We start from the raw sequence: 27,374 nt of genomic DNA, 5'->3' as shown, positions 1-27,374 counted from the left end.
ACTAAAGTGGACATCTCTAAAATCGGATGTTTCTATCCATCGGAAGACAGCTAGCGTGAGAAGAAAACCTCATATGAGGGAGAAACAGTTGTGATAATACATAGCTTCTCACCAAGTCCCATAACTAGACTGTGCAAACAACTCCTGATAATTAGGAAGAAAAAGATGGCTCCCAAAGGAAAAAGGGCAAAAGATTTAGGCTAATCACAAAACACAGTGTACATATTTTCACTAGCCAGTTGAAAAGTTGGTCAACTGCATTAGCCATTAGGAAAATGTAAATAAAGATTTCAATGTAATAGCACTCATTTATCTGACAAAAAGAGATCAACTCATTGGTGCAGATAGAATGCTGCCTGCTCTCTCCTGCCTCGTGGGGCTCTATAGATTGGACACCCTATGCCTCAGCAGTTCCTTTTGAGGTGTACAATGATAGATCTTTATGAATTTGTTCACTAAGTAAAGACATGCAAAAATCTATATTGTAGAAAAAGCTAAAGACAGCTCAAACCCAGTTAGCAGTAGAATGGATAAATTATATCCATATGTAGGAGGAAGGACCGCTTGTTCATCCCACTCTCCCGGCTAGCTCAAACCCGAAATAACCACACAGGAACTGTTTTAATTAAAACACTGCTTGGCCATTAGCTCTAACTTCCCATTGGCTAGCTCTTACATATTAGTTTAACCCATCTCCATTAATCCATGTACCGCCACGTGGCTGTGACTTACCGGCAAGATTCTAACCGGCATCTGTCTGAGGCGGAGGATCCATGGCTTCTCTGACTCTGCCCTTCTCCCTCCCAGCATTCAGTTGTTTTCTCTGCCTACCTAAGTTCTGCCCTATCAACTAGGCCAAGCCCATTTCTTTATTCATTAACCAATGAAAGCAAACACACAAAGAGAAGGAACTAGGTATGGGAAGCAAAATGGTTAGTCTCAAAAACATAATATTGAACCCAAAGACTCAGACATTTAAGACTGCAGATTCCATTACATAAATACACACAAATGTGTACAGAGAGAAAGAGAGAGAGAGAGAGAGAGAGAGAGAGAGAGAGAGAGAGAGAATGGGAATAAGCTAGAGGTCTCCTTTGGTGTATAAGCGGTGGCAGTGACAGGATGCTGGTAATGGCCTGCCCATGTGATCTGATGGATTGGTTTTGAAATGTATCTATCAATGCCCTTGTGTGTATCTTTCTATGTACTTGAAATTGTTTTAAAACATATTTTACCTTGAGTCTGCACATAACTTGTAAAGAACATGTTCATTTGGAAGATAACTTTAAGTTTAAATCTTAGATCATTTTTAATGTTATGGTAAGACTGCTAAAAATTTCTTGTTAGGTTTCTTTCCAGTGGTAAGATACTATGGCCTCTCTCTCTCTCTCTCTCTCTCTCTCTCTCTCTCTCTCTCTCTCTCTCTCTCCAAGGAAGAGAGAGAGAAACACCATTTAGACTAAATTACTTTTACTTTTTATATTCTAATTTCTACTGGCCTTTCTAATCTGCTAAATATTCTGACTTTCTATATCCCAGGATAAGATTCCTTGTAAACTAATACTGTGAAAATTAGTTGTCTTGACTTTTGCAGAGATCACTTACTCTCGTCTGCTTATTTCCACACCTTCTCTTCAGTAGGCGAGCAAAGGTCGGACTACAATTTTGGTAGCACACCCGCTTTCCAGTATTCGTGGGGCAGACCTGATTGTGACTATGAAGAACGGCATGGTAGCAGAGAAAGGGACTCATGCTGGACTAATGGCAAAGCAGGGGCTGTATTACCCACTCGCCATGACCCAGGTAGTGTTTACAGGATGTTATATCTGCATGTATCTCTGTAACATAGGCAGCAAGACCAATGGGGACAGGGTTACAAACCTCAAGGAAGTGATTAGAAGGCTGCAAAGTTGGGGGTAAAACCAAGAAGAAAGCCAGAGGGATGGGACAGCAGTGCAGAAATAAATAGACAAAAGCAAACACTTCCTTGTGCAGCTGAAAAGGAAAGATCAGCCTTTCATGCAGACAGAGGAGTGCTGGGAAAATAACTAGAGACAGTGAGAGAACGATATTTGAAGTTTCTTGAAGCCGGGCAGAAGGGCTAGAGCATAATAGTAATGAAAACAAAACAGAAGGTAGAAATAAAATCTTAAACAGAGCATGGTGGCTCAGACCTGTAATCCCAGCTTTCAGGAGGCAGAATCATGAGGATCTTTGTGAGTTCAAGGTCAATCTGGGACGCATAGTGAAACTGTTGCAATAGGGGAGCAGGCCTGCTATTCGCTACAGTGAGACCCTGGTTGATTTTGTTGTTTTGCATTTAAAGTGGGGAGGGTGCTGAAAAGACACAGTGGCTCCACTTGAGACTCCAGCTCTGAGATGGGCAGAGACGGAAGAATCTCTGTAGCTCATTGGTCAGACTGTCTAGCTAAACTCAGGAACCCAGGTTCAATGAAAGACTCTACCTCAAAAAGTAAGATGGAGGACAATGCAGGAAACTCCTCAGTTTTAGCCTCTGGCCTATACACATGTACATGCACAGACATGTGCACACTCTGGCCTATACACATGCACAAACACGTGCACACTCTGGCCTATACACATGTACATGCACACACATGTGCACACTCTGCCTATACACATGTACATGCACACACATGTGCACACTCTGGCCTATACACATGTACATGCACACACATGTGCACACTCTGCCTATACACATGTACATGCACAGACACGTGCACACTCTGCCTATACACATGTACATGCACAGACGTGCACACTCTGCCTATACACATGTACATGCACAAACACGTGCACACTCTGCCTATACACATGTACATGCACAGACGTGCACACTCTGCCTATACACATGTACATGCACAAACACGTGCACACTCTGCCTATACACATGTACATGCACAAACACGTGCACACTCTGGCCTATACACATTACATGCACAGACACGTGCACACTCTGGCCTACACACATGTACATGCACAGACATGTGCACACTCACATGTGCATATGTGCACATTCACTTGTACTTACATACAACACATCTATACACACTGAAAGAAAATCAAAACAAAGAAAGTACAATCTACTTGCTTAACTACTTGATTTTTATTTTATTTCATATTTGTCCATATTCTGTATTTCCTTTAAAAAGAAAAGTAAGGACAGGTAGTGGTGGCACGAACCTTTAATCCCAGCACTCAGGAAGCAGAAGCAAGTAGATATTTATGAGTTCAATGCCAGCCTGGTCTACAGAGTGAGTTCCAGGACAGCCAGAGCTATATATAGAAACCCTGTCTCAAAAAACCATAAATAGATAGATAGATAATAGAGTAAATAGATGATAGATAGATAATAGATTAGATAGATAGATGATAGATAGATAGATATAGAAAGATAATAGATTAGGTAGATAGATAGATAGATAGATAGATAGATAGATAGATAGACAGACAGATAGATAAATCTGAGATGTTGCTTGACACTGAATTCACATCATTTTCATTCCTTAGAGCAGGGATTCTCAGCCTTCCTAATGCTGCCACCCTTAACACAGTTCCTCATGCTGTGGTGACCCCCAACCACAAAGTTGTTTTACTGGTACTTCATAACTGTAATTTTACTACTTTTCTGAATCATAATATAAATATCTGATGTTCAGGATATCGAATATGTGACCCCCAAGAGGATCACAACCCTCAGGTTGAGAACTGCTGTCTTAGAGGCATTAATTTATAAAGTTACTAAGTTTAATATTTCCAAACCAATATAACTAGGTAAGAAAAGAACATAATTGAGGGTCAAATTCATCATTTTTTGAGATCTTTAAGAACCAGGATACTTAGGCTTTCTTTAGAATAACACATCTTTAGTTTTTTATTAATAATTGTAAGTGTGAAGACCAGATAGATTCCAGATTCGAACCATGTGGTACCCCCCAATCCCACAATTCCAGATCCCCTCCAGAGTGGCAGACCACTGTAATTCCAGATTACCACCAATGGGTGGGGCTGTAAGCCCAGATTCCCACCAGTGTGTGAGTGCGGGGTGGGACGCCTATCATTTCAGAAGAAATAGAATGCCCAATACACAACTGTCCAACTAGTCCTTGCCTTGAAGATTGGAGAATGACAAGGAAGACTCTCGGTGTTGGTCTTGGGCCTCCACATTCACAAGCACAAACAAATACACACACACACACACACACACACACACACACACACACACGAGAGAGAGAGAGAGAGAGAGAGAGAGAGAGAGAGAGAGAGAGATGTAGTAATAAGAGTGGCGGGGGGCTGCATCCCTGGCACCCCAGCCACCTGGCTAGCTTATGCCCCAAAATAACAACACACAAACTGTATTCATTTAAACACTGCTTGGCCCTTTAGCTCTAGCCCTTACTGGCTAATTCTGATATCCCGATCAACCCATCTCTAATAATCTGTGAGAACCGGTCTTACCGGGAAGATTCTAGCCTAGTCTATCCTGGGTCGGAGCTTCATGGCGTGTGTCTGCCCGGGAGCGGGGCATGGTGTCTCTCTCAGGCGTCTGCTCCCGAGAGGAGAACTGTGGAGTCTGAACTCACTTCCTGTTCCTCCCAGCGTTCTGTTCTGTTTACTCCTCCCACCTATCTTCTAACCAATAAAATGGGCCAAGGCAGTTCCTTTATTAGCCAATGACCTTCCTCCATCATTTCTCCTTTTTCTGTTTAAACAAAAAAAAGGGGGGGCTTTAACTTTAGCATAGCAAAATTACATATAACAAAACAGTTATCAAGTAAAAGTTACAATAATCTTTATCATAACTAAGGAAAACTATAACTATAACTAACTATTCTTAACTTCATCAAAGACTCCAGAAAGATACAATACTACCTAAGCAAACAAGAAAAAAGCAACATTTAAAACTCTAGAAATGACAGAGACATCACACTGCCTGGACAGTCACCCAAAGTTCCTCTGTACCATTGGGGCATCCATGTTCAGCCTTCAGGCCCATGGTATTCAGCAGACATTTCCATAAAGCAGGAAAATTCAAAGGCAGTCACTATCTGCTTATCCTGAAGAATGTCTTGCAGACTCTTTCATGAATCAGGAACCCCGAAAGATCATCTCACCTTAGGCAAGTTCAGTAGTCCTCTCTCTGTGGGTTCTCTGTGTCCAGTTTATGCAATAATCCAGGCAAGAGCAGTTTCTTGCCCAAATGGCTATCAAACTCCCTTAGGTGCCTCTTCGATGCCCATCTCCCTCTTGAAGTAGATTGGTGCTGCTAGGAGCAGAGTGTCTCATTGTCATGAAAAGTCCTCAGTTATTAAAACATTAAATGTCCTATTCTGTAATCTTTGAAAGACATGAAGAATGTCTATCTAAAATATATCTCTATATATCTAGAAAATCTAACTAACATGACTACAAGCTTTACTATTATCGATGATTATCCATTAACAACCTATATTTCTTAATTATACAGTACATATTTAGATGGACTACACAATCACAATACCTTAATCAAAATCAGAAACACTTATATATATAACAAAATTGACCTTAAATCTCTATCAATAAAGCAAAATCTATACTAATGCAAATTATTCATATCTATATCATATCCCCCTTTAAATGTAAAAGAACATTTATAAACATTTTTTGGGAATATGGGCGCAGTTATTTCTCTCCAAACTGCTTCCTGCTGAATGGGATGTCATTAATTAGGTCTTTCATGGTATAATCTGTGTGCTAGTTTCATCTCAGTTGGCAGTTGAGCGAAGCAATTTTCTGAAGGTGTTCACACCAACCCTTCAGGAGAGCGTGGTCCATCATACCAAATCAGAATAGAAGAAATGAACAGGGTCTCATCCTCTGTGAAAACAAAATAAGAAACTCCTTTCCAAAGCATCATGTCCTTAGATCCAAATTTCAAAGTCAAGGCATTTCAAAGTATCTATGTTGGATTAGTTTAGCAGCATTTATAAATAAATATCTTTTAGCATCTGTTGCTCCTTCCTCAGCATTTAAATAATTTAAAGAGAGCATAATAGCATACAGTATCAAAATTCTCTGAGTATTTTCCATCTTTGTTCGTTTTATTTTAACCTCTATTTTGTTTATTTTTACTTTTAACTTTTTGCTTTTTGAGATAGGTTCTCTGTATCTTTGACCTGAAGTAACTCTGTAGACCAGGCTGTCTTTGAACTCTCAGAGATCTGCCTGTCTCTGCCTCCCAGGCATTGGGATTAAAGGCATGTGCTACCACACCTTGAAGTCACAGAGGTCTATCTCCCACTGCCTAGCAAGTGTTGGGATTAAAGGTGTGTACCACACACAACTCTCTTCCTTTTTTTTTTGTTACTTTAAGAACTTTAAATTTTAGTCTGCATATATTTTTAACACACTTCAAATCATTCAGAAATTTTCTTTGTCTTTGAATCTCTCTTTACTGTATATCTCTCTTTTTCTGACCACACAAGCCTTTAAATTACTGAGCAATATGGGTAGGATTAAAGGCATGGCTTTGCCAGCTAGATCCAGTCCATTCCTTAGCTTTCCAGCCTCATGGCTGAGGTACCGGCTGTAGGCATGTTTACTGCCACAACTCTATGGCATTTCAAGGTCCCTGCCAGCAAATGAGCTTCAGCAGCCTGTGCTTGCAAACCGCACGAACCACCTGCGTAAAAGAGTCAGAGTTTGCCCTGGCAGGACAGCCCAGAAAGCCGGCATTTTTAAATGGCGCAGCTTTTTTCCTGCTACGGCTGAAAACTGAAAAGCATGCGTTCAGCTTTTCGTCAACATCTTTAAGTGTTTCGTGGCAGGACCTCTTAATGAGCTGCAGGGTTTTGCAGCTAAAGCTGAGTCAGGAAGCCTGTATTAAATGAGGCGCTTGCTTGCCTCTAGCAAGTAGAGTAGATCCGAGAAATTGTCACTATCAAGAAAACATGCTTTACTCTTTCCCAAGCTTTTTCAGGCTTTCTGTGGATTCAGTTGTCCACGTGGGCACCAATTTGTAGTAATAAGAGTGGCGGGGGGCTACATCCCTGGCACCCCAGCCACCTGGCTAGCTTATGCCCCAAAATAACAACACACAAACTGTATTCATTTAAACACTGCTTGGCCCTTTAGCTCTAGCCCTTACTGGCTAATTCTGATATCCCGATCAACCCATCTCTAATAATCTGTGAGAACTGGTCTTACTGGGAAGATTCTAGCCTAGTCCATCCTGGGTCGGAGCTTCATGGCGTGTGTCTGCCCGGGAGCGGGGCATGGTGTCTCTCTCAGGCGTCTGCTCCCGAGAGGAGAGCTGTGGAGTCTGAGCTCACTTCCTGTTCCTCCCAGCGTTCTGTTCTGTTTACTTCTCCCACCTATCTTCTAACCAATAAAATGGGACAAGGCAGTTCCTTTTTTAGCCAATGACCTTCCTCTATCAGAGAGAGAGAGAGAGAGAGAGAGAGAGAGAGAGAGAGAGAGAGAGCGAGCACATACACATGGGTAAAAGAAAATTTGAGAAGTACCACAGAGGCTGAGAAATGAGTTCTGTCACTGCCAGTTGACTCTGGGAGGCTACACTTTCAGGGCCAAGAATAAATGTCTTAAATTCTTTATGTTTCTATTTTCTAATCCCTAACATGAGGAAAATACAGTAATCAATTCATTAATAATGAACTAATTCTTATTGGAATGATTTGTATATTAGTGCGTATGAAATAAAATCAAGTACAGAGGCGCTAGAGAGATGGCCTAGTGAGTAGAGCTGCTCCTGCAAAGGACCCGGGTTCTCTCCCAAGTATTCAAATCATGGTACATAACTATCCATAACTCCAGTTCCGCAGGATCTGATTCTGTCTTCTGACTTCCATGGCACCAGGCACACATATATACGCATTTGGGCAATTTTTTTTTCATAAAAAAAATTCTAAAAAAAAATTAATCCAGTACAGATGCAAATTTTCTGTTTTGTTTGTTTTTTTGTTGTTTTCTGTTTTGCTTTTTGAGACAGAGTTTCTCTGTGTGGCCTTAGCTGTCCTGGAACTCACTCTGTAGATCACGCTGGGGCCTCGAACTCACAAAGTACTGGGAGTAAAGGCATGCACTACCCACTCGTGGCTCAGACGGACGTTTCAGAATATCTTTTATGTGTACTTTGACAATTTTGTACATGTATACAATGTATATATTCCTCTCTACCCCAACTTCCAAATATACTCCCCACAACCCCCTCCCACCTTTATGTACAGTTCTTTTTGTTTTTTTTCTTTTTTTGTAAGCCTCTGAGTCCAGTTAGTGCTGCCTGCTGGAATATTGATTGACCTTGTTGGCTTGATTTTGTTCAAGTAATCATGGCTGAAGTGAGTTACTGAATAGAACGGCTGTGTCGTGTCCAGACAAGGGCATTCACAGCATTCTTCCAAGTCCTCTGCCTTTTCTTCTACTATGTGCCCTCAGCCCTGAGGTGGCACTCCACAGTCACTTATTCTCAGCATCTTAGCCAGCTATCAGTCTCTGCATTAACTGCTGCCACTGCAGAAGCTATTGTCTTTAGCCAAGCTTGAGAGCAGCATTAATCTGTGAATATAAAAATAAATATTTCTTTTTTCTTTTCTTTTTTTCTTCAGAGCTGAAGACCAAATCTAGGGTTTTGCACTTGCTAGGCAAGCGCTCTACCACTGAGCTAAATCCCCAACCCCAAGCGTAAATATTTAAAAGACAATTTGGTGTATTGTTCATTTAACAATACGACATATGTTCCCTTCTAAGACTTATGACCATTCAATCCATGGGTTTTTAAGCTTGTTTACAAAATTATACAACAATTCCCTCCTGTTTCCAGGTCTCAGATCCAATAAAAAAGCAGTTGGTTACCCCAATAAGCTTCATGCTGCTATTGTAGCACCTTGACTGATAGGTACTCAGGTCCAGTGCTGGGCAAGACTATTGCTGCCTTTACTGCTCACTCCTGGCCACCACCACCACCCAGCTCCCTATCTAAAGCCTTCCTGCACTAGGAGAGCCAGCCAGCAAGAAGGAAGTTCTTAGGTCAGTCATAGTATGCTTTCTCTATGTCTTTTAACAAAATATGTTTTATTTTCAACAACAAGGTCTCACCATCTGGTTCTGCTGAGCAACCAAAAGTAAAGACAACAGCCTATATTGTTTTGGAAGCCTCTGGGGACTCCTTGAGTTGTAAGGAGGTGTTTGAGGCCTGGCACTAAGATTTTTATTTACCCATGCAGGATATCTATGTTCAAATTCCTCTTTTTTATTTTCAATTGTGTTTTTTAGTTACCTTACAAATTAGTGAATTTCTGTAAGGACTTTCCATACATCTTCAGTTTTGGTTGGCCCTAATCTTCCTGTCTCTACCTAGAATCTCTAACATCACGTACTCTCATTGTTCTTTTGTCTAGCAAGCACCTTAGAAAAATGAGTTGTCTTTGACCAATAACAGAATTCCTCCTTAGAAAGCTTTACTATGAAATCAGGTTAAATTCTATTTTAAATTTCCCACTGATTAAATAACTCTGGACAAAAAAGAATAGTCAAATAAAAGATTTCCTCCACAGTGGAAAAATAACAGAAAAGAAGGTGATAGTGTAAAAGTACCTGTAACTACAGACTTTCAAGTTACTGTGTCTCTGTGTAATTCATTAACTGCTCCCCAGACTGCTGAGGAATCCGACCATCCCTGGAATGTGGTCCTATCCTTGCCTCCCTGATTCTGCCTCTCTGAGCTCAGGCTTCTCTCCTGCCAGCTCACTGGAGAGCTCTGCTTGGGGGTCTCACGAAACTGCCCTCATGTTTCTAAATTACAAGAAAAAGAAAAACTATGTTCAGTGCAATCTATCTTATAATTTAACCCGAATGTATATTTTAATACTTACTCATAGTTAGTTTGATTTCTCTGTATTTTTTTTTTAATTCTCAAGAAGTCCCAATGCACACAGACCCATTTTGCTTTGAAGTCTCAGTCTGGACTGGGCTGTGGTTAATGGCCAGAAAAGTATTATTGTCTTTTAAGATTGATCTCAGGTCCTGGCCACACACACACAAGCTTTATTGTGACACAACAAATACCTTTGTATTTTTTCCTGTGTGTGTGCATGTGTGCATATGTGCTTGTTTGTTTTTAAGAATGAGTCTCTAACTGGCCTAGAACTCACCAAGCAGGCTAGACTAGCAAGTCTGCAAGCCCCAAGGATCGACTTATCTCTGTCTATCCCTGCACATCTTCACCTCCAGCTGTCCCCCTCCCTCAACTCCCAACCCATCCTGCAGCTCCCTTTCCTCCCGTCCCAGCACTAGGATACTAAGGACATTCCGTCATTCCCAGCTTTTTTAAAATCTTGAATTGTGGAGACCAAAATAGGGTCCTCACTTTACCAGCTGAGCTATCTCCCTATGCTGCCTTTGTGTTTTTAAGGCATTGTTATCACAGCCGATACATTCTTTGTTGAAGGATATTAAAAAAGCTGATGAACAAATGGAGACAAAGACGTGTTCCACTGAGGATAAAAGCAGCTCTATTTCTCTGTGTGATGTGAGCAGCTCCAAATCCCTCTGTGCTGACAAGTCTGAGGAAGTCATCCACCATCAAAAGGTAGTGCTTGTATACATGTTCTCCAATACCCAATTAATCCTTATGAAATTTATAATTGATGTACAATAAAATAGTATTGTGCCATTAAGTTCACATTTGCTCGCACTGCCCACGACACTAAGGAGGTCATCTACTGAACCACATTTTTATCAAAGGTCTTTGCTGGGAAGGAAAAAAGTCTTATAAAGGCATGTTGTTTCTTCCTACATGGCAAACCAGGGGTTAAAACAGCAGCCTGCCAGCCTGGTCTACAAGAGCCAGTTCCAGGACAGGCTCTAAAACTACAGAGAAACCCTGTCTAGAAAAACCAAAAACACACAAACAAAAAACAGCAGCCTGAGGTGTGGGGAACACCACCAGGGCCACCCCAGATTAAATTGGGTCCGGATATTGTGTATAGAGGGCATCCAATGGGACTTCCCCGGGGCCTTGTGGACTAGGAGCAAGTGAATAGCCATAGAAGGCAAGCCTGCTATCAAGGGAAGAAAAGGCAGCCTATGCTGGAAATGACCTTGAGAGCCGCAAACAGCTCAGCATCAGTCTCTGGACTGCTCATTCACGTACTGCCCACCTTCTCTGCGCAGAGTCATGGTGGAGAGGGGTTCTAACTAATCTCAACACCTCTTTCACTGGCTACTCCCGCTGCAACAGCCTGGAAACAGACCAGCTGCCAGCTGCAGTTTGGGTCTCTAAGCAGCTCCCTTGGGTAGGGGTACCTGATCCCAGGCGTCCTCTTCCCTGCTCCCAGTACAAAGGTCACCCTGCTGTGTCCCTCCCTGCCCCCAGCACCACTCAGTACTCTCTTCAGTCACCACCCTACCCGGTGTCATTTCTCTTTCACAATTTATCTCCTTCCACTTAACCCACCATGGCTTCCAGACCCACAGTTGAAGGTCTTCAATACCTTCCCTGGTTAGGTTTCTTTTGCTGCGAAAAGCACCATGCTCAAAGGGAACTTCGGAGAAAGGGGTTTATTTCAGCTGACAGAGTCCTTCATGAAGGGAACTCAGGGCAGGAACTCAAGACAGGAGCCTGGAGGCAGGAACTGAAGCGGAGGCCCATGGAGGCTGCTACTGACTTGCTCCCCGCGGCTTGCTCAGTTTGTTTTCTTATACATTCACCTGCCCAGGGGTGACACTGCCCACACAAAAATCACCCACAGGCTTGCCTATAGGCCAGTCTGCTGGAGGCAGTTTCTCAATTGAGGTTCCCTCAAATGGTGTTGGATTGAGTCAAATCGAAGGAAACGAAACAAACAAACAAAGCCAACCAACCAACCAGCACAACTTTTCATAAGCATCTTCCCTCCCCGGGCTTCCCTGAACTCTAGGCTCTCCCTCTCCTCAGGCCCCATTACCGGCCCCTGGGTGCTGTTATGTGTTTGGTAACCTCCAGCCAGAGGTCCCTCATCTGGACAGTTCCTCTGTGGGGCTTCAGTGTCTTTGTCTCCAGCTGCCAATCACCCAACAGCTCTCTTGGGCCCATTCTTATCTCCCAAACTAGAAAACCATTCTTCTCTCAACAATTCAGATTAATGCTCTTCCTTAGCTTTTTCTGCTGACTCCCAGCTCACCTTCTCCCTCTCAGCCACCAGTTCTCTGCCTGAGGTCTGGACTGCGGACCCCAGTCCTTCTGATATCCTATGTGACACAGCCATAGTTGTCTCACACTTTAGCTACAACTATGTGATCTTCATGGCGTTCACACCTAGACTTCCCCCTCTTCTCTCTCACTTTGATTTTTGTAAATGTTTATTTGTATAAACCCATAAAAATAATTTTCAGGCTGACAAGACCTGTAAAAAAGAGCCTTGTCTTTACCAGACAGACAATGACACACATGCACATACATACAAGCATGTGCGGCTTCCTGGGGCTGTGCCACCAGTGCAAACTCTGGCTTTAAAGCATTTCAATGACTTTTATGGGACTGGATATTTGGGTTCCCACTTGGGATCGGAAGGAGAGTGCTCTGAGACCATGCCCATGGCTCAGCGCTCCCTGCCTGCACCTGGGCAGATAGCAGAATCAGGCTTAGGCAGGCGGAAGAGCATGGTGGATTCCTGCCGCTATACAGAGAGGTGTTTTCAGACTGTGCAGTGCTCTGCATGTCAGATTTGGCTGTAACTTGGATGAAAAGATTTTCTTTGCTGCACGCTCAGTCTCAGAATTAAACTGCTGAGGGTGGCTCCAATGTGGACTTGCTGTGTGCCTGGAACAGTGCTTGCCACAGCTCAGAGGCATAAGCAGCTCTGCCATGTTCGCCTGGGCAGGGCAAGCAGGCAGTACCTGTTTTTGACCTAGGAATGTCACATCTTAGATTCTTTTTTTTTTTAACTTTTTTTTTTATTGAGAAAAGAGAAGAAAAAAAAAACAAATTTCCTCCTCCTCCCAGCCTCCCATTTCCCTCCCCCTCCTCCCACCCTTCTCCCCCTCCCCCCACTCCTCTCCCCCTCCCTCTCCAGCCCAAAGAGCAGTCAGATTTCCCTGCCCTGTGGTAAGTCCTAGGTCCTCCCCCCTCCGTGCATTTCTAGGAAGGTGAACATCCAAACTGGCTAGGCTCCCACAAAGCCAGCACATTACGTAGGTTCAAAACCCCGTGCCATTGTCCTTGGGTTCTCATCAGCCCTCATTGTTGGCCATGCTCAGAGAGTCCAGTTTTATCCCATGCTTTTTCAGTCACAGTCCAGCTGGCCTTGGTGAGCTCCCAATAGATCAGCTCCACTGTCTCAGTGGGTGGGTGCTCCCCTCGTGGTCCCGACTTCATTGCTCATGTTCTCCCTCCTTCTGCTCCTCATCGGGACCTTGGGAGCTCAGTCCAGTGCTCCAGTGTGGGTCTCTGTCTCTGTCTCCATCCATCCCCAGATGAAGGTTCTATGATGATATGCAAGATATTCGTCAGTATTGCTATATGATAGGGTCATTTCAGGTTCCCCATCCTCAGCTGCCCAAGGAACTAACTGGGGACCTCGGCTTGGGTATCTGGGAGCCACTCTAGGTTCAAGTCTCTTGCCAACCCTAAGGTGGCTCCCTTAACTAAGAACCGTGCTTCCGTGCTCCCCCATCCAACCTTCCTTCATCCCAATCCTCCCCCTTTCCCAAGCTCCCCCCCATTCTCCCCCTCTCCCCCCTCTCTCCCCATCTCCCCTTACCCCCATCCCACCCCACCCCCAAGATCTCAATTTTCTCCCCCGCAATTTTGTCTAATTCCCATAGCCAAGAGGACAACTATATGCTTTTCCTTTGGTTCACCTTCTTACTTAGCTTCTTTGGGATCACCAAGTGTAGACTCCGTGACCCTTGTTTATGGCTAGAAACCAATTATGAGTGAGTACATCCCATGTTCATCTTTTTGGCTCTGGGATACCTCACTCAGGATAGTGTTTTCTATTTCCATCCATTTGCATGCAAAATTCGAGAAGTCATTGTTTTTTACCTCAGCATAGTACTCTAATGTGTAGATATTCCACACTTTCTTCATCCATTCTTCCATTGAAGGGCATCTAGGTTGTTTCCAGGTTCTGGCTATTACAAATAATACGGCTATGAACATAGTTGAACAAATGCTCTTGACATGTGATAGGGCATCTCTTGGGTATATTCCCAGGAGTGGTATTGCTGGGTCCAGGGGTAAGTTGATCCCGAATTTCCTGAGAAACCGAAACACCGATTTCCAAAGTGGTTGCACAAGATTGCATTCCCACCAGCAATGGATGAGTGTTCCCCTTCCTCCACAGCCTCTCCAGCAAAGGCTATCATTGGAGTTTTTTATTTTAGCCATTCTGACAGGTGTAAGATGATATCTCAAAGTTGTTTTGATTTGCATTTCCCTGATTGCTAAGGAGGTTGAGCATGACCTTAAGTGTCTTTTGGCCATTTGAACTTCCTCTGCTGAGAATTCTCTGTTCAGTTCAATGCCCCATTTTTTAATTGGGTTAATTAACATTTTAAAGTCTAGTTTCCTGAGTTCTCTATATATTTTGGAGATCAGACCTTTGTCTGTTGCGGGGTTGGTGAAGATCTTCTCCCAGTCAGTAGGTTGCCTATTTGTCTTGGTGACAGTGTCCTTTGCTTTACAGAAGCTTCTCAGTTTTAGTAGGTCCCATTTATTCAATGTTGCCCTTAAAGTCTGTGCTGTTGGGGTTATACATAGGAAGCGATCTCCTGTGCCCATCTCCTGTAGGGTACTTCCCACTTTCTCTTCTATCAGGTTCACTGTGTTCTGACTGATAGTGAGGTCTTTAATCCATTTGGACTTGAGTTTTGTGCATGGTGATAGATATGGGTCTATTTTCATTCTTCTACAGGTTGACATCCAGTTATGCCAGCACCATTTGTTAAAAATGCTTGCTTTCTTCCATTGTATACTTTTGGCTCCTTTATCAAAAATGAGGTGTTCATAGGTTTGTGGGTTAAAATTCGGGTCTTCTATACGATTCCATTGGTCAACTTCTCTGTTTTTATGCCAGTACCACACTGTTTTCATTACTGTAGCTCTGTAATAGAGTTTGAAGTCAGGGATGGTAATGCCTCCAGACAATCCTTTATTGTATAGGATTGTTTTGGCTATCCTGGGTTTTTTGTTTTTCCATAGAAAGTTGATTATTGTCCTCTCAAGATCTGTGAAGAATTTTGATGGGACCCTGATGGGGATTGCATTGAATCTATAAATTGCCTTTGGTAGAATTGCCATTTTTACTATGTTGATCCTCCCAATCCAGGAGCAAGGAAGGTCCTTCCATTTTCTGGTATACTCCTCAATTTCTTTCTTCAATGCCTTAAAGTTCTTGTCAAATAGATCTTTCACTTCCTTGGTTAGAGTTACCCCAAGATATTTTATGCTGTTTGTGGCTATTGTGAAAGGTGAAGCTTCTCTGATTTCCCTCTCTGCTTCCATATCCTTTGTGTATAAGAGGGAGACTGATTTTTTGGAGTTTATCTTGTATCCTGCCACATTACTAAAGGTGTTTATCAGCTGTAAAAGTTCTTTGGTGGAGTTTTTGGGGTCGCTTATGTACACTATCATATCATCTGCAAATAACGAAAGTTTAACTTCTTCCTTTCCAATTCGAATCCCTTTGATCCCCTTATGTTGTCTTATTGCTATTGCTAGAACTTCAAGTACTATATTGAAGAGGTATGGCGAGAGTGGACAGCCTTGTCGTGTTCCTGAGTTTAGTGGGATGGCTTTAAGTTTCTCTCCATTTAATTTAATGTTAGCTGTCGGCTTGCTGTATATAGCTTTTATTATATTTAGATATGACCCTTGTATCCCTAATCTCTCCAATACTTTTATCATAAAGGGATGTTGAATTTTGTCAAATGCTTTTTCAGCATCTAATGAAATGATCATATGGTTTTTTTTCTTTCAGTTTATTTATATGCTGGATTACATTGATAGATTTTTGTATGTTGAACCAGCCCTGCATCCCTGGGATGAAGCCTACTTGATCATAATGGATAATTTTCCTAATGTGTTCTTGGATTCGGTTTGCCAGTATTTTGTTGAGGATTTTTGCATCGATGTTCATGAGTGAGATTGGTCTATAATTTTCTTTCTTGGTTGAGTCTTTGTGCGGTTTTGGTATCAGAGTAACTGTAGCTTCATAAAAGGAATTTGGCAATGACTCTTCTGTTTCTATATTGTGAAATACATTAAGGAGTATAGGTATTAGGTCTTCTTGGAAGTTCTGGTAGAATTCTGCATTGAGACCATCTGGTCCTGGGCTTTTTTTGATAGGGAGGTTTTTGATAAACTCTTCTAATTCTTCGCGAATAACAGGTCTATTTAGATTGTTCACCTGGTCCTGGTTTAACTTTGGTATATGGTATTTATATAAAAAAGTGTCCATTTCCTTTACATTTTCCAGTTTTGTTGCATATAGGCTTTTGTAGTAAGATCTAATGATTCTCTGAATTTCCTCTGTGTCTGTGGTTATGTCCCCCTTTTCATTTCTGATCTTATTAATTTGCAAATTCTCTCTCTGCCGTTTGATTAGTTTGGATAGGGGTTTGTCAATCTTGTTGATTTTCTCCAGAAACCAGCTTTTTGTTTCATTGATTCTTTGGATTGTTTTCTGTGTTTCTATTTTGTTGATTTCAGCCCTCAGTTTGATTATTTCCAGTCGTCTACTCCTCCTAGGTGAGTCTGCTTCTTTTTTTTCTAGAGCTTTCAGTTGGGCTGTTAAGTCTCCAATGTGAGCTTTCTCTGTTTTCTTTAAGTGGGCACTTAGTGCTATGAACTTTCCTCTTAGGACTGCTTTCATAGTGTCCCATAAGTTTAAGTATGTTGTTTCTTTATTTTCATTGAATTCCAGGAAGACTTTAATTTCTTTCTTAATTTCTTCCTTAATCCAGGTATGGTTCAGTAGTTGACTGTTCAGTTTCCATGAGTTTGTAGGCTTTTTGGGGGTAGCATTGTTGTTGAATTCTAACTTTAATCCATGGTGATCTGATAAGACACAGGTGGTTACTAATATTTTTTTGTAACTGTGGATGTTTGCTTTGTTACCGACTATGTGGTCGATTTTTGAGAAGGTTCCATGAGCTGCAGAGAAGAAGGTATATTCTTTCCTATTTGGGTGGAATATTCTATAGATGTCTGTTAAGTCCATTTGATTCATTACCTCCATTAATTCTCTTATTTCTCTGTTAGGTTTCTGTCTGTTTGACCTGTCCATTGGTGAGAGAGGAGTGTTGAAGTCTCCTACTATTAGTGTGTGCAGTTTGATGGCTGCCTTGAGTTTTAGCAATGTTTCTTTTATGTACGTGGGTGCTTTTAAATTAGGGGCATAGATGTTCAGAATTGAGACTTCATCCTGCTGAACTGTTCCTGTTATGAGTATAAAATGCCCCTCTCCATCTCTTCTGATTGATATAAGTTTGAAGTCAACTTTGTTAGAGATTAGTATGGCCACACCTGCTTGTTTCTTAGGTCCATTTGCTTGATAAGCCTTTTCCCAGCCCTTTACTCTGAGTAGGTGCCTGTCTTTGTGGTTGAGGTGGGTTTCTTGTAAACAGCAGAATGTTGGATCCTGTTTTCGTATCCAATCTCTTAGCCTGTGCCTTTTTATAGGTGAGTTGAGTCCATTGACATTAAGTGATATTAATGACCAGTGGATGTTAACTCCGGTCATTCCCTTCTTTGATTTGTGTTGGTGAAGGGTCTCTAGATGTCTGAGTTATTGTGGTCATTGTTGGACTCCTTGGTTAGTCATTTTCCTTCTATTACTTTCTGTAAGGCTGGATTTGTGGCTGCGTATTGTTTGAATTTGTTTTTATTCTGGAAAATTTTATTTTCTCCATTTATAGTGAACGAAAGCTTGGCTGGGTATAGTAATCTGGGCTTGCATCCATGGTCTCTTAGTTTCTGAAGTACATCTATCCAGGACCTTCTGGCTTTCATGGTTTCCATGGAGAAGTCAGGTGTAAGTCTGATAGGTTTACCTTTATAAGTAATTTGGCCTTTTTCCTTTGCAGCTCTTAATATTCTTTCCTTATTCTGTATGCTTTGTGTTTTGATAATTATATGGCGAGGGGATGTTCTTTTTTGATCCAGCCTATTCGGTGTTCTGTATGCTTCTTGAACCTTCATATGTATATCTTTCTTTAGGTTGCGAAAGTTTTCTTCTATAATTTTATTAAATATATTTTCTGGACCATTGAGCTGCACTTCTTCTCCTTCTTCTATTCCTATTATTCTTAGGTTTGGTCTTTTTATTGTGTCCCATATTTCCTGAATATTTTGTGATGAGAGTTTGTTGGACTTGCTGTTTTCTTTGATCAGAGTGTTCATTTTCTCTATGGTATCTTCAGAATCTGAGATTCTTTCTTCTATCTCTTGTATTCTGTTGGTTATGCTTGTTTCTGTAGACTCTGTTTGTTTACTTAAATTTTCCATGTCCAGCCGGCCCTCTGTTTGTGTTTTCTTCTTTGCCTCCATTTCAGTTTTCACGTCTTGCACCGTTTCCATTATCTGTTTGATTGTTTTTCCTTGGTTTTCTAGGGTATCATTCACTGATTTATTCAGTTCTTCAAACTTTCTGTTATATTTCTCATCCATTTCTATAAGGGCATTTTTTACATGCTGTTTAAGGGCGTCAATCACTTTCATGAAGTCAACCTTTTCTACTTCTTCTTGATTAAGGTGTTCATGTCCTCCCGTTGTGAGGTCGCTGGTTTCTGGTGGCTTCATGTTGCTTTTCAGCTTGTTGGGCGAATTCTTGCCTTGGCATCTACCCATCTCTTCTTCCAAATGCTCCCTTATGGATCTTCTTTACCGGATCAGGTCTCCTTGCCTACCCAATGCTGGATCTCCCCAACGTTGTCTCTCCCCAATGCTGGGTCTCCCCAAGGCTGGGTCTCCTGGTGCCGAGAGATCAGGCCTCCGTGCTGGTGGGCAGGTCGCAAACAAAGCACCTACCCTGCTTGGTGCAGGCAGGCCATAGAAACAAAGAGATTCCCGCCCGCTTGGGTGCCCCTGAGGATTCGGAACCAGTGCCCAGACAGGCTGGCCTGGGTGATGTTATGTGCAGAAAGAGGGCGGTGGGGCAAATTGGGCCACATCTTAGATTCTTAAGCACTTAAGGCGCAAATCAAAATTGCTCCTGGATAGTAAAAAATTACAGATTCACAATAAAACATATTCAGACAGATCACTAAATGGATCACAGTGTTGGATGAGTATACGTAGACTTGAGAGAGAGAAAATAAAAATACAGATAGTTATAGATTAAGAGAAATAAAGAAAAATAAGCCATGTAAAAATGGAAAATTCACACAGAGTCTGGATTCTTTGTATTATTGTGTTTTCTTTAAAATTTTTGACTGTGAAGGAGCTAAGTACAGAGAGACATTTCATTTTATGGGCTGCTAAGCTGAACCTGCACATATGTTCTAAAGGTATCTTGACTCCAGAATTTGGATCTAAGGTTATGATGCTTTGGAAAAGTCCTTCTTTTGTTTTCACAAAGGATGAGACCCTGTGGATTTCTTCTCTCCCAATATGGTATGATAGACCATGCCCTCCTGAAAGGTTGCTGTGAACACCCTCAAAAAATTACTTCACTCAACTGCCAATTGAGATGAAACTAGCACACAGGTTATACCATAAAAGACCTAATTAACGATCCCTCCATTCAGCAGAAAGCAGTTTAGAGAGAAAAAACTGCGCCCATGTTCCCAAATATTGTTTATAAATGTTCTTTTACATTTAAAGGGGGATATGATATAGATATGAATAATTTACATTGGTATGGATTTTAAGGTCAGTTTTGTTATATGTATATGCATATTTCTAATCTTGATTAAGGTATTGTGACAATTAGGAAACATAGGTTACTAATGGATAATTATCGATAATAGTAAAGCTTGTAGTCATGTTAGTTAGATTTTCTAGATATATAGAGATACATTTCAGTTAGATAGACATTCTTCATATCTTTCAAAGACTACAGAACATGGCGTTTTAAATGTTTTAATAACTTAGGGCTTTTCATGACATGTCTGCTCCTGGCAGCACCAGCTACTTTAAGAGGAAGATGGACATCAAAGAGGATCCTTATGGAGCTTGATAGCCATTTGGGCAAGAAACTGCTCTTGCCTGGACTGATGCATAAACTGGACACAAAGAACCCGCAGAGAGAGGACTGCTAAACTTGCCTAAAGGTGAGATGGTCTTTTGGGGTTCCTGCTTCATGAAAGAGTCTGTGAGACGTTCCGCAGGACACAGCAGAAAATGACTAAACTGTCTTTGAAATTTCCTGCTTCATGGATACTATGGGCCTGAAGGCCAAAGATGGATGCCTCAATGGTACAGAGGAACTTTGGATGATTGTCCAAGCAGCGAGATGTCTCTGTCATTTCAAGAGTTTTGGACTTCTTGTTTGCTTAGGAAATATTATATCCTTCTGGAGTCTTTGATGGAGTTAAAGAATGGATAGTTACAATTTTCCTTAGTTATGATAAAAGATAAAATAGATATAAATATTGTAACTATAATTATTGCTTGATAACTGTTTTTGCTGTATGTAATTTTACTATGTTAAAATGAAAGCCTTATTTTTTGTTTAAATAGAAAAAGAGGAAATGATGGAGGTGGGTGTTGTATCTTATCTGTTGCTTTCATTGGTTAAGTAATATAGAAAACTGCTTGGCCCTCTGGTAGGGTAGAATTTAGATAGGTGGAGTAAACAGAACAGAATGCTGGGAGAAAGAAGCTGAGTCAGGGAGTCGCCATGATTCTCCCACTCCAGACAGACGCAGGTTAAGATCTTCCCTGGTAAGCCAGCCCGTGGTGCTACACAGAATATTAGAAATGGGTTAGATCAATATGTAAGAGCTAGCCAATAAGAGGCTGGAACTAATGGGCCAAACAGTGTTTAAATGAATACAGTTTCTGTGTAATTTTTTCGGGTATAAAACTAGCCAGGTGGTGGGAAGCAGCCCGCCGCTCATATTACAACACTCCATGGCGTTCACACTTAGACTTCCCCCTCTTCTCTCTCACTTTGATTTTTGTAAAGGTTTATTTGTATAAACCCATAAAAATAATTTTCAGGCTGACAAGACCTGTAAAAAAAAGAGCCTTGTCTTTACCAGACACACAATGACACATATGCACATACATACAAGCATGTGAGCAAACTAAATTAATAAAATTAAACTTTTAAATAGTTAAAAAAATAATTTTCAATTTTAAATCCTATTCTTGGAGATTTTGTTTTGTTTTTTGTTGTTTATTTATGGTCTGTTTAGTTTTCTGTTTGTTTGGTTGGTTTGTTTTGTTTTTAGTATATAGCCCCCAAGCTCAGAGAAGCTCTCTGGATAGAAATCAGAGGTCATTAATCTAAATGAAGAGGAAAAAAAACTTTTCTCACAAGCCCTTGAATATAAGAACTAAACTCTTGTAAGATTGTTCATCGCTGTGGATGTCGTCAAAGGTCACCATAGGAATTTTTATTTATTTCCAGTAACCAACAGAGTAAAGTTCACAACATCTAGCATTTGATAAAAAAAAAATAAATAAAAATAAATAAAAAAAAAACAATCAGTAGTGAAATAAAACAAAACAAAAAATCAGCTGACAAAATGGCTTGGTGATTAAAAGTCTTCTGACAGCCGAGTGCAGTCGCCAACTCTGGCGGCAGACTCTGGCACGTGGTCCTCTGACCTCCACCTATACCCTGTGGCATGTGCATGCATAGATGTGCGTGTATATACACACACACACACATTTTACTAATGTAAAAACACTGACTTTATGTGAGAATACCCAGTAGAAAATCTTTATGACTTTAATATTTCCTAGATTACCAAAAACATACTGATTAGAATAAATCAGACTTTATTCGTGAAGAACATTTCCTTTTATAAAGCAGATTTAAGTAACAGGATAAACCATAAACTGGAAGTATTTATAAACCAATTATCTTCTATAGAACTTGAACTCTTGAATTAAAAACATTAAATTAAAATTAAAAGCATTAAAAAAATAAATAAACAGCACCATCCCCAGGACAAAGTGAGGGAAAGAGGAAACAGTGAGGACCAGAGCCAGTGTGAGCTGCGGGATGAGGAGCTGATGGCAACCAGAGGCTGAAGAGACTTGGCTGGCCAAGGTGGGGGTCCTTCCATGGAAGTTGTATTATCTATGTAATTGTGTTAATAGACTCACCAATAACAGGCTACTTCTAAACTCCCAAAATACACACACATGTGCAATTGGTGATAAGTAAATTACAGATGTCTGTGTAACTGGCTATTTGCAAATTATAACTCAATAAAATTCAAGATGAAATTTAACTTTATCAGACTTGTTTGTGTTTCTAAAGAAAATACCTACTTCATATTTTTACATCAGATTATCTTAAGACATTCTATAATCCGTAATATATTAGATATGACATTATTTGTGACTTTTCAGGGATTTTTCATTTTGATTTTGTCTTACTTTATTCTTTTCTATCTACTTAACTCTTTTTAAGCAATACTTTTTAAAAAAAAAAAAACCTGCATTTTTTTTTTAAATCCTAGAGGAAAAATAAAATCCACCTTTTAAAACTGTGCCTCAAAACTGCGTATGGGGGCATGGAACTGAATGCTGGGATCACAAAAATTGTTTTAAAATGACAACAGTAAAACGTTTCTGAAAGCATGACAGCTAACTTTGAACTCAATATCAAACACGCAATGGGCTCACAGCTTTCCTGGCCATCTCACCTGTACTGCATGGGGCTCCATCACTCCAGTCTTGGCTCTGAGCACACAGCCCAAGCCCCTTGCAGTGTGCATGCCCTCACACCATGTCACACAACCACACTGGAACACTTCCCAGGCTGACCTCCTGCACTTTCTCTGCAGGCTTCCTGCCTAACCCTTGTCCTCGCTTAGAGCGTTGAATTTAGTCTGACAAGATTAAGGAAAATTGATTCTGTTATTTCTTGTGATTCTTAGCTACATGACATGTGATCTAATATTTGCTTTCTCTTTTTTATTTTGCTTTTTGTGTTGTCCTGCATGTATGTTTGTTCGCCACATGTGTGTAGTGCCTGAGGAGGTCAGAGGAGGGCACCAGATCCCGTGGATCTGGAGTTACAGGTGGTTATGTGGGTCCTAGGAATCAAATCATGGTTCTCAACCATTGAGCCACCTCTCCAGGCCCAGTTTGTACTTTCTTAGTGATAACAACTGAGTGGAATTCCAAAAGCTGACATTGTATAAATCATCACTTTGATGTAAGATTCCTTTATGTATGAGACTCATCATTGGTAATAAAACTGATAAATTTTTCTAAGAAAAATACAACTGTACACTGCCATCTGTTCTACTTGCTAGGTTCCAGTGTGCTTCTCTTTGTCCTGCCTTACTTCTCTGGGTTCCATTATATCCTCAGACTGATATTGTTCTTAATCAACTTGTTTTATTTATAGACAATTCTTCCTGAAGTTTCACTATTAAAAATACCTAAATTAAACAAGTCTGAATGGCCTTTTTGTTGTGGGCACACTGGCTTCTGTCCTAATTGGGTCTGTTTACCCAACGTTTTCTATCATCTTTGCGAAATTAGTCGCTGTCAGTAACACTCACCTGTTTATGCTTTAACAACTCAAGCATCGTCAGAGAACAGAGCTGAGCACAGTGATCTGCAAAGGGGGACACAGAGCTTACAGTGGTCATCCCTAGGACAGGATCCATGGTGGAAGGGCCGCAGCTGTGCCTGAGAGATGGGCCATAGCTGGCTCACTCTGTCCAGCTGGGTGCTGCTGCCTGGGTGAGCTGTAAAGAAATTGTTTTGTTTACTAATTCTGACTGCAGTGTTGTATCAGCATTCCTAAACACTGAAGCAAGAAAAGACAGAGACAGCTTCTCTCTTTCCAACCTGTCCAAACAATGACAAATTTTTATTACCAGCCAGCTCAGAAATAGGGAATGTAAGTTTGGGATTGTGCCAAAGCCCCAGAAGAGTGAACTTGTTGAGGAAGTCACTAGACCCTACACTGTTTTAGCAGCCTGTGCACAGCTGTCTTCCACAGCAATGTGTGTGTCTAATACCTAACTTTGTGAGCAACTTTTAGGAGCACATACAAAGGTCTCACTTTTTGATGAATATTAAGAAATATGAGTTACTAGACGTTATTAGAAATAATAATTTAAACTGCTGACCTCACTGAAAAATATTATAGGGTCAGAACGCTGTCTGAGCAGGTACAGATCTGACAACCTGAGTCTCATTCCCTCATTAAAAACCAAATGCAGTACACATCTGTAACCCAGCACTCTATGACAAGAACTGAGGCAAAGACAGGAAGCTAGTGGATGGGTGGACTAGAGTGTGTATTACAGAAACAGAGAAGGTGCCCTGCCTCAATAAGGCAGAAGGCAAGAACCCGCTACCACAGTTGCCCTCAGGCCTATACACAAGTGCTCCAGTTCACACACACATACCCAAAGCAGGGAGGGAGAAAAGGAGGAAGGAAGGGAGGGATGGAAGAAAAATTCAAATAATAATAAAAAGGAAAAAATATTATGATAGTAGAAGACTCATTGGTTTGATACATTTACAAAGCAAAGATAGGGAAATTAAAAGTAAATTAGTTTTATCATGTATATTAAAAGTAAACAGAGTAGTTTTTTGGCCCAGAAATGCATAGTTTTTTCCGTGTGTTGCAATTTCTGTGGGAAATGCTGACGTCTGTGGACATGTTATGCTTTCTGTTTGCACTTTCCTCCAAGCTTCTGATGGAAACTCTGCTCCTTCTCAGATGTTTGAAAACGACAACAAAACCACATTAAAACATGATGCGGAACTTACTCCATGCTCCTGATCATCCTGGGCTCTGCTGCTCTTGGTGAACCTGATGCAGGTAAACTTTTAACTGACTCACCAGCCCTGGGCAGGATTCCTTGTTTACATGGTCTTCTCTTCTCAGCTGAAAATAAACTGAGGGGGCTAGAGAGATGGCTCAGTGGTTAAGAGCACCACCTGCTCTTCCAAAGGTCCTGAGTTCAATTCCCAGCAACCACATGGTGGCTCACAACCATCTGTAATGAGATCTGGTGCCCTCTTCTGGCCTGCAGAAAAGCACTGAGGATACTGTATATGTAATAAATAAATAAATCTTAAAAAAAAAACTGATTGATACAAAGAGAGTTAAGAATAACTGAAGAACTTTTTGTTTGTTTCCTAGGGGTTGTTTTATGGCCAAGAAGAGGGAAATTTAGCCGTGAGATTAAGACATTTGGCATTTCAAGCCATGTTGTATCAGGTCTATTGTATGTCTACTGGAATTTTTTTCTTTTAATCGAGATTTGTTGTCAATGCTAACCTTTAGTTCTTTCTCATTTCTTGATATAGTTTCTCTATCAGATCATTGAAGAGCATAAATTTTTGTTTTTATTCTAAGTAGCTAAAATCTGTCATCAGAATTCTTATAAACATATTCTTCTATTAAAAGCATGTACAGGGACTGGAAAAACAGTTCAGCAATTAAGAATGCATACTGTTCTTGCAGTAGACCAGATCCGAGAATCCACATCAGATAGCTTACAACTCCTTATAATTCTGATTCCAGGGAATTCTGATTCTGATCACAGATGTGATCATTTGTTGTTTCTGGAGGAGCCACACTCATGTGCACACACATACACATGCACATAATTTTCTTTAAAAATTCCCAAAGCAAAGCACATTCAAATTGAAACTAAAACAAAGATTTCAGGTCTATTAGTATTCATCTCATTCGATTTCCGTTTGTTTGTTTGTTTGGTTGGTTGGTTGGTTGGTTGGTTGGTTGGTTGGTTGGTTTTTCGAGACAGGGTTTCGCTGTAGCTTTGGAGCTTGTTTTGGAACTAGCTCTTGTAGACCAGGCTGGCCTCGAACTCACAGAGATCCATCTGTCTCATCCTGCCCAGTACTGGGATTAAAGGTGTGCACCACCACCACCCAGCTTCTCTTTAACATACCACTTTGTGTTAGGAGATAAGAAAGAAAGAGCACAAATTAAAAGTTACAAGAAACTTGAGGCCCTCAGAAGAGCAGGGCAGGAGTCAGCCATTCCCTTAGGTCTCCATGGGCAGGTGAGGGTTTTCCTGCTCCACAGGGTCTCTCAGCTGTTGGGGAGAAAGTCCTCACCTCAGACAGCATCCATGTGCTTGGCAGGTCAGACCGCTGCCCGTGAGCAGTCTCTCTCAGAAATGGCTAAACTAGGCCGGTCAAGTTCTAATCTCCCACGAGCAGCTACAGTGGACCGGGCTCCGCCACGAGCTGGTGGAAAAGCTTCTGTCTGTCACTTGCTTTCCAGAAATGGAGTTACTGTCATTCCAGGGGAGTTGTCAAAAGTAGTTTTTACATCTTCTTAGCAGTCTGGGGCTGCCACAAGAAGAAATCCCACGCTCCTCGCTCCTCGATCCTCGCTTCTCACACTAAGGCACTGAGCCCCCAGCAGGGAGGGCCATCACACACACTGTGCAGGAAGGTCCTGGCTCAGAGCTTTGTCTACATTTGAATCGGCCTCCAATCTAAAACAATTAAAAATAGATCTAACCCCTGCATGTAACTCTTAATAAATTTATATTTCTTTACTTACTAACACATTATGTCTCCACCTCGGATCTTAATCAAGGTGAGACTGTAATTAACTAACACTATATTTTGCAATTACTGACTTACAGTTTTCATTTTCCCCAGTTGAAGTATATTTGTTTTCATAGAGTTTTTAGCTGTTTCTTGAATATCTTGATATTTCACAAGACAAATGTAGATTTTTATGTTTTCTCGGTGTCATGGAATATTTTTAAATATGTAGTTTATTTGTACTTATTAGTATGCATGTGTGTCTGTAAGGGTGTGTGTAACTATTAAGTATGTGTGTCTGAAAGGGTGTGTGAAACTGTTAGTGTGCATGTGTGTCTCTAAGGGTGTGTGTACCTGTTAGTGTGCATGTGTGTTTGTACGGGTGTGTGTAACTATTAGTGTGCATATATGTCTCTAAGGGTGTGTGTACCTGTTAGTGTGCATGTGTATTTGTAAGGGTGTGTGTAACTATTAGTGTGCATGTGTATTTGTAAGGGTGTGTGCAACTGTTAGTGTGCATGTGTGTCTGTAAGGGTGTGTGTAACTGTTAGTGTGCATGTGTGTCTGTAAGGGTGTGTGTAACTGTTAGTGTGCATGTGTGTCTGTAAGGGTGTGTGTAAATGTTAGTGTGCATGTGTGTCTGTAAGGGTGTGTGTAACTGTTAGTGTGCATGTGTATCTGTAAGGGTGTGTGTAAC

General features: G+C 41.1%; 1 protein-coding gene across 1 annotated transcript in view; it reads left to right on the top strand.

Annotated features, from left to right (window-relative positions):
• The window catches only part of Abcb5 (ATP binding cassette subfamily B member 5), a 132,030-nt gene that overhangs the window by 51,581 nt on the left and 53,075 nt on the right, over positions 1–27,374 (top strand). Inside the window, 6 exon segments of the mRNA XM_041638802.1 lie at positions 1,642–1,803; positions 10,466–10,606; positions 23,535–23,596; positions 23,598–23,676; positions 24,867–24,968; positions 25,293–25,370. Coding sequence (XP_041494736.1) covers positions 1,642–1,803; positions 10,466–10,606; positions 23,535–23,596; positions 23,598–23,676; positions 24,867–24,968; positions 25,293–25,370 — 624 coding nt within the window.

Source organism: Microtus oregoni, unplaced genomic scaffold (assembly GCF_018167655.1).
Source record: "Microtus oregoni isolate MIOR12 unplaced genomic scaffold, Mior012 000056F_ref0000123, whole genome shotgun sequence".
NCBI lineage: Eukaryota > Metazoa > Chordata > Mammalia > Rodentia > Cricetidae > Microtus > Microtus oregoni.
Note: the sequence above shows the minus strand (reverse complement) of the source record. Positions and strands in the feature narration are given on the sequence as shown.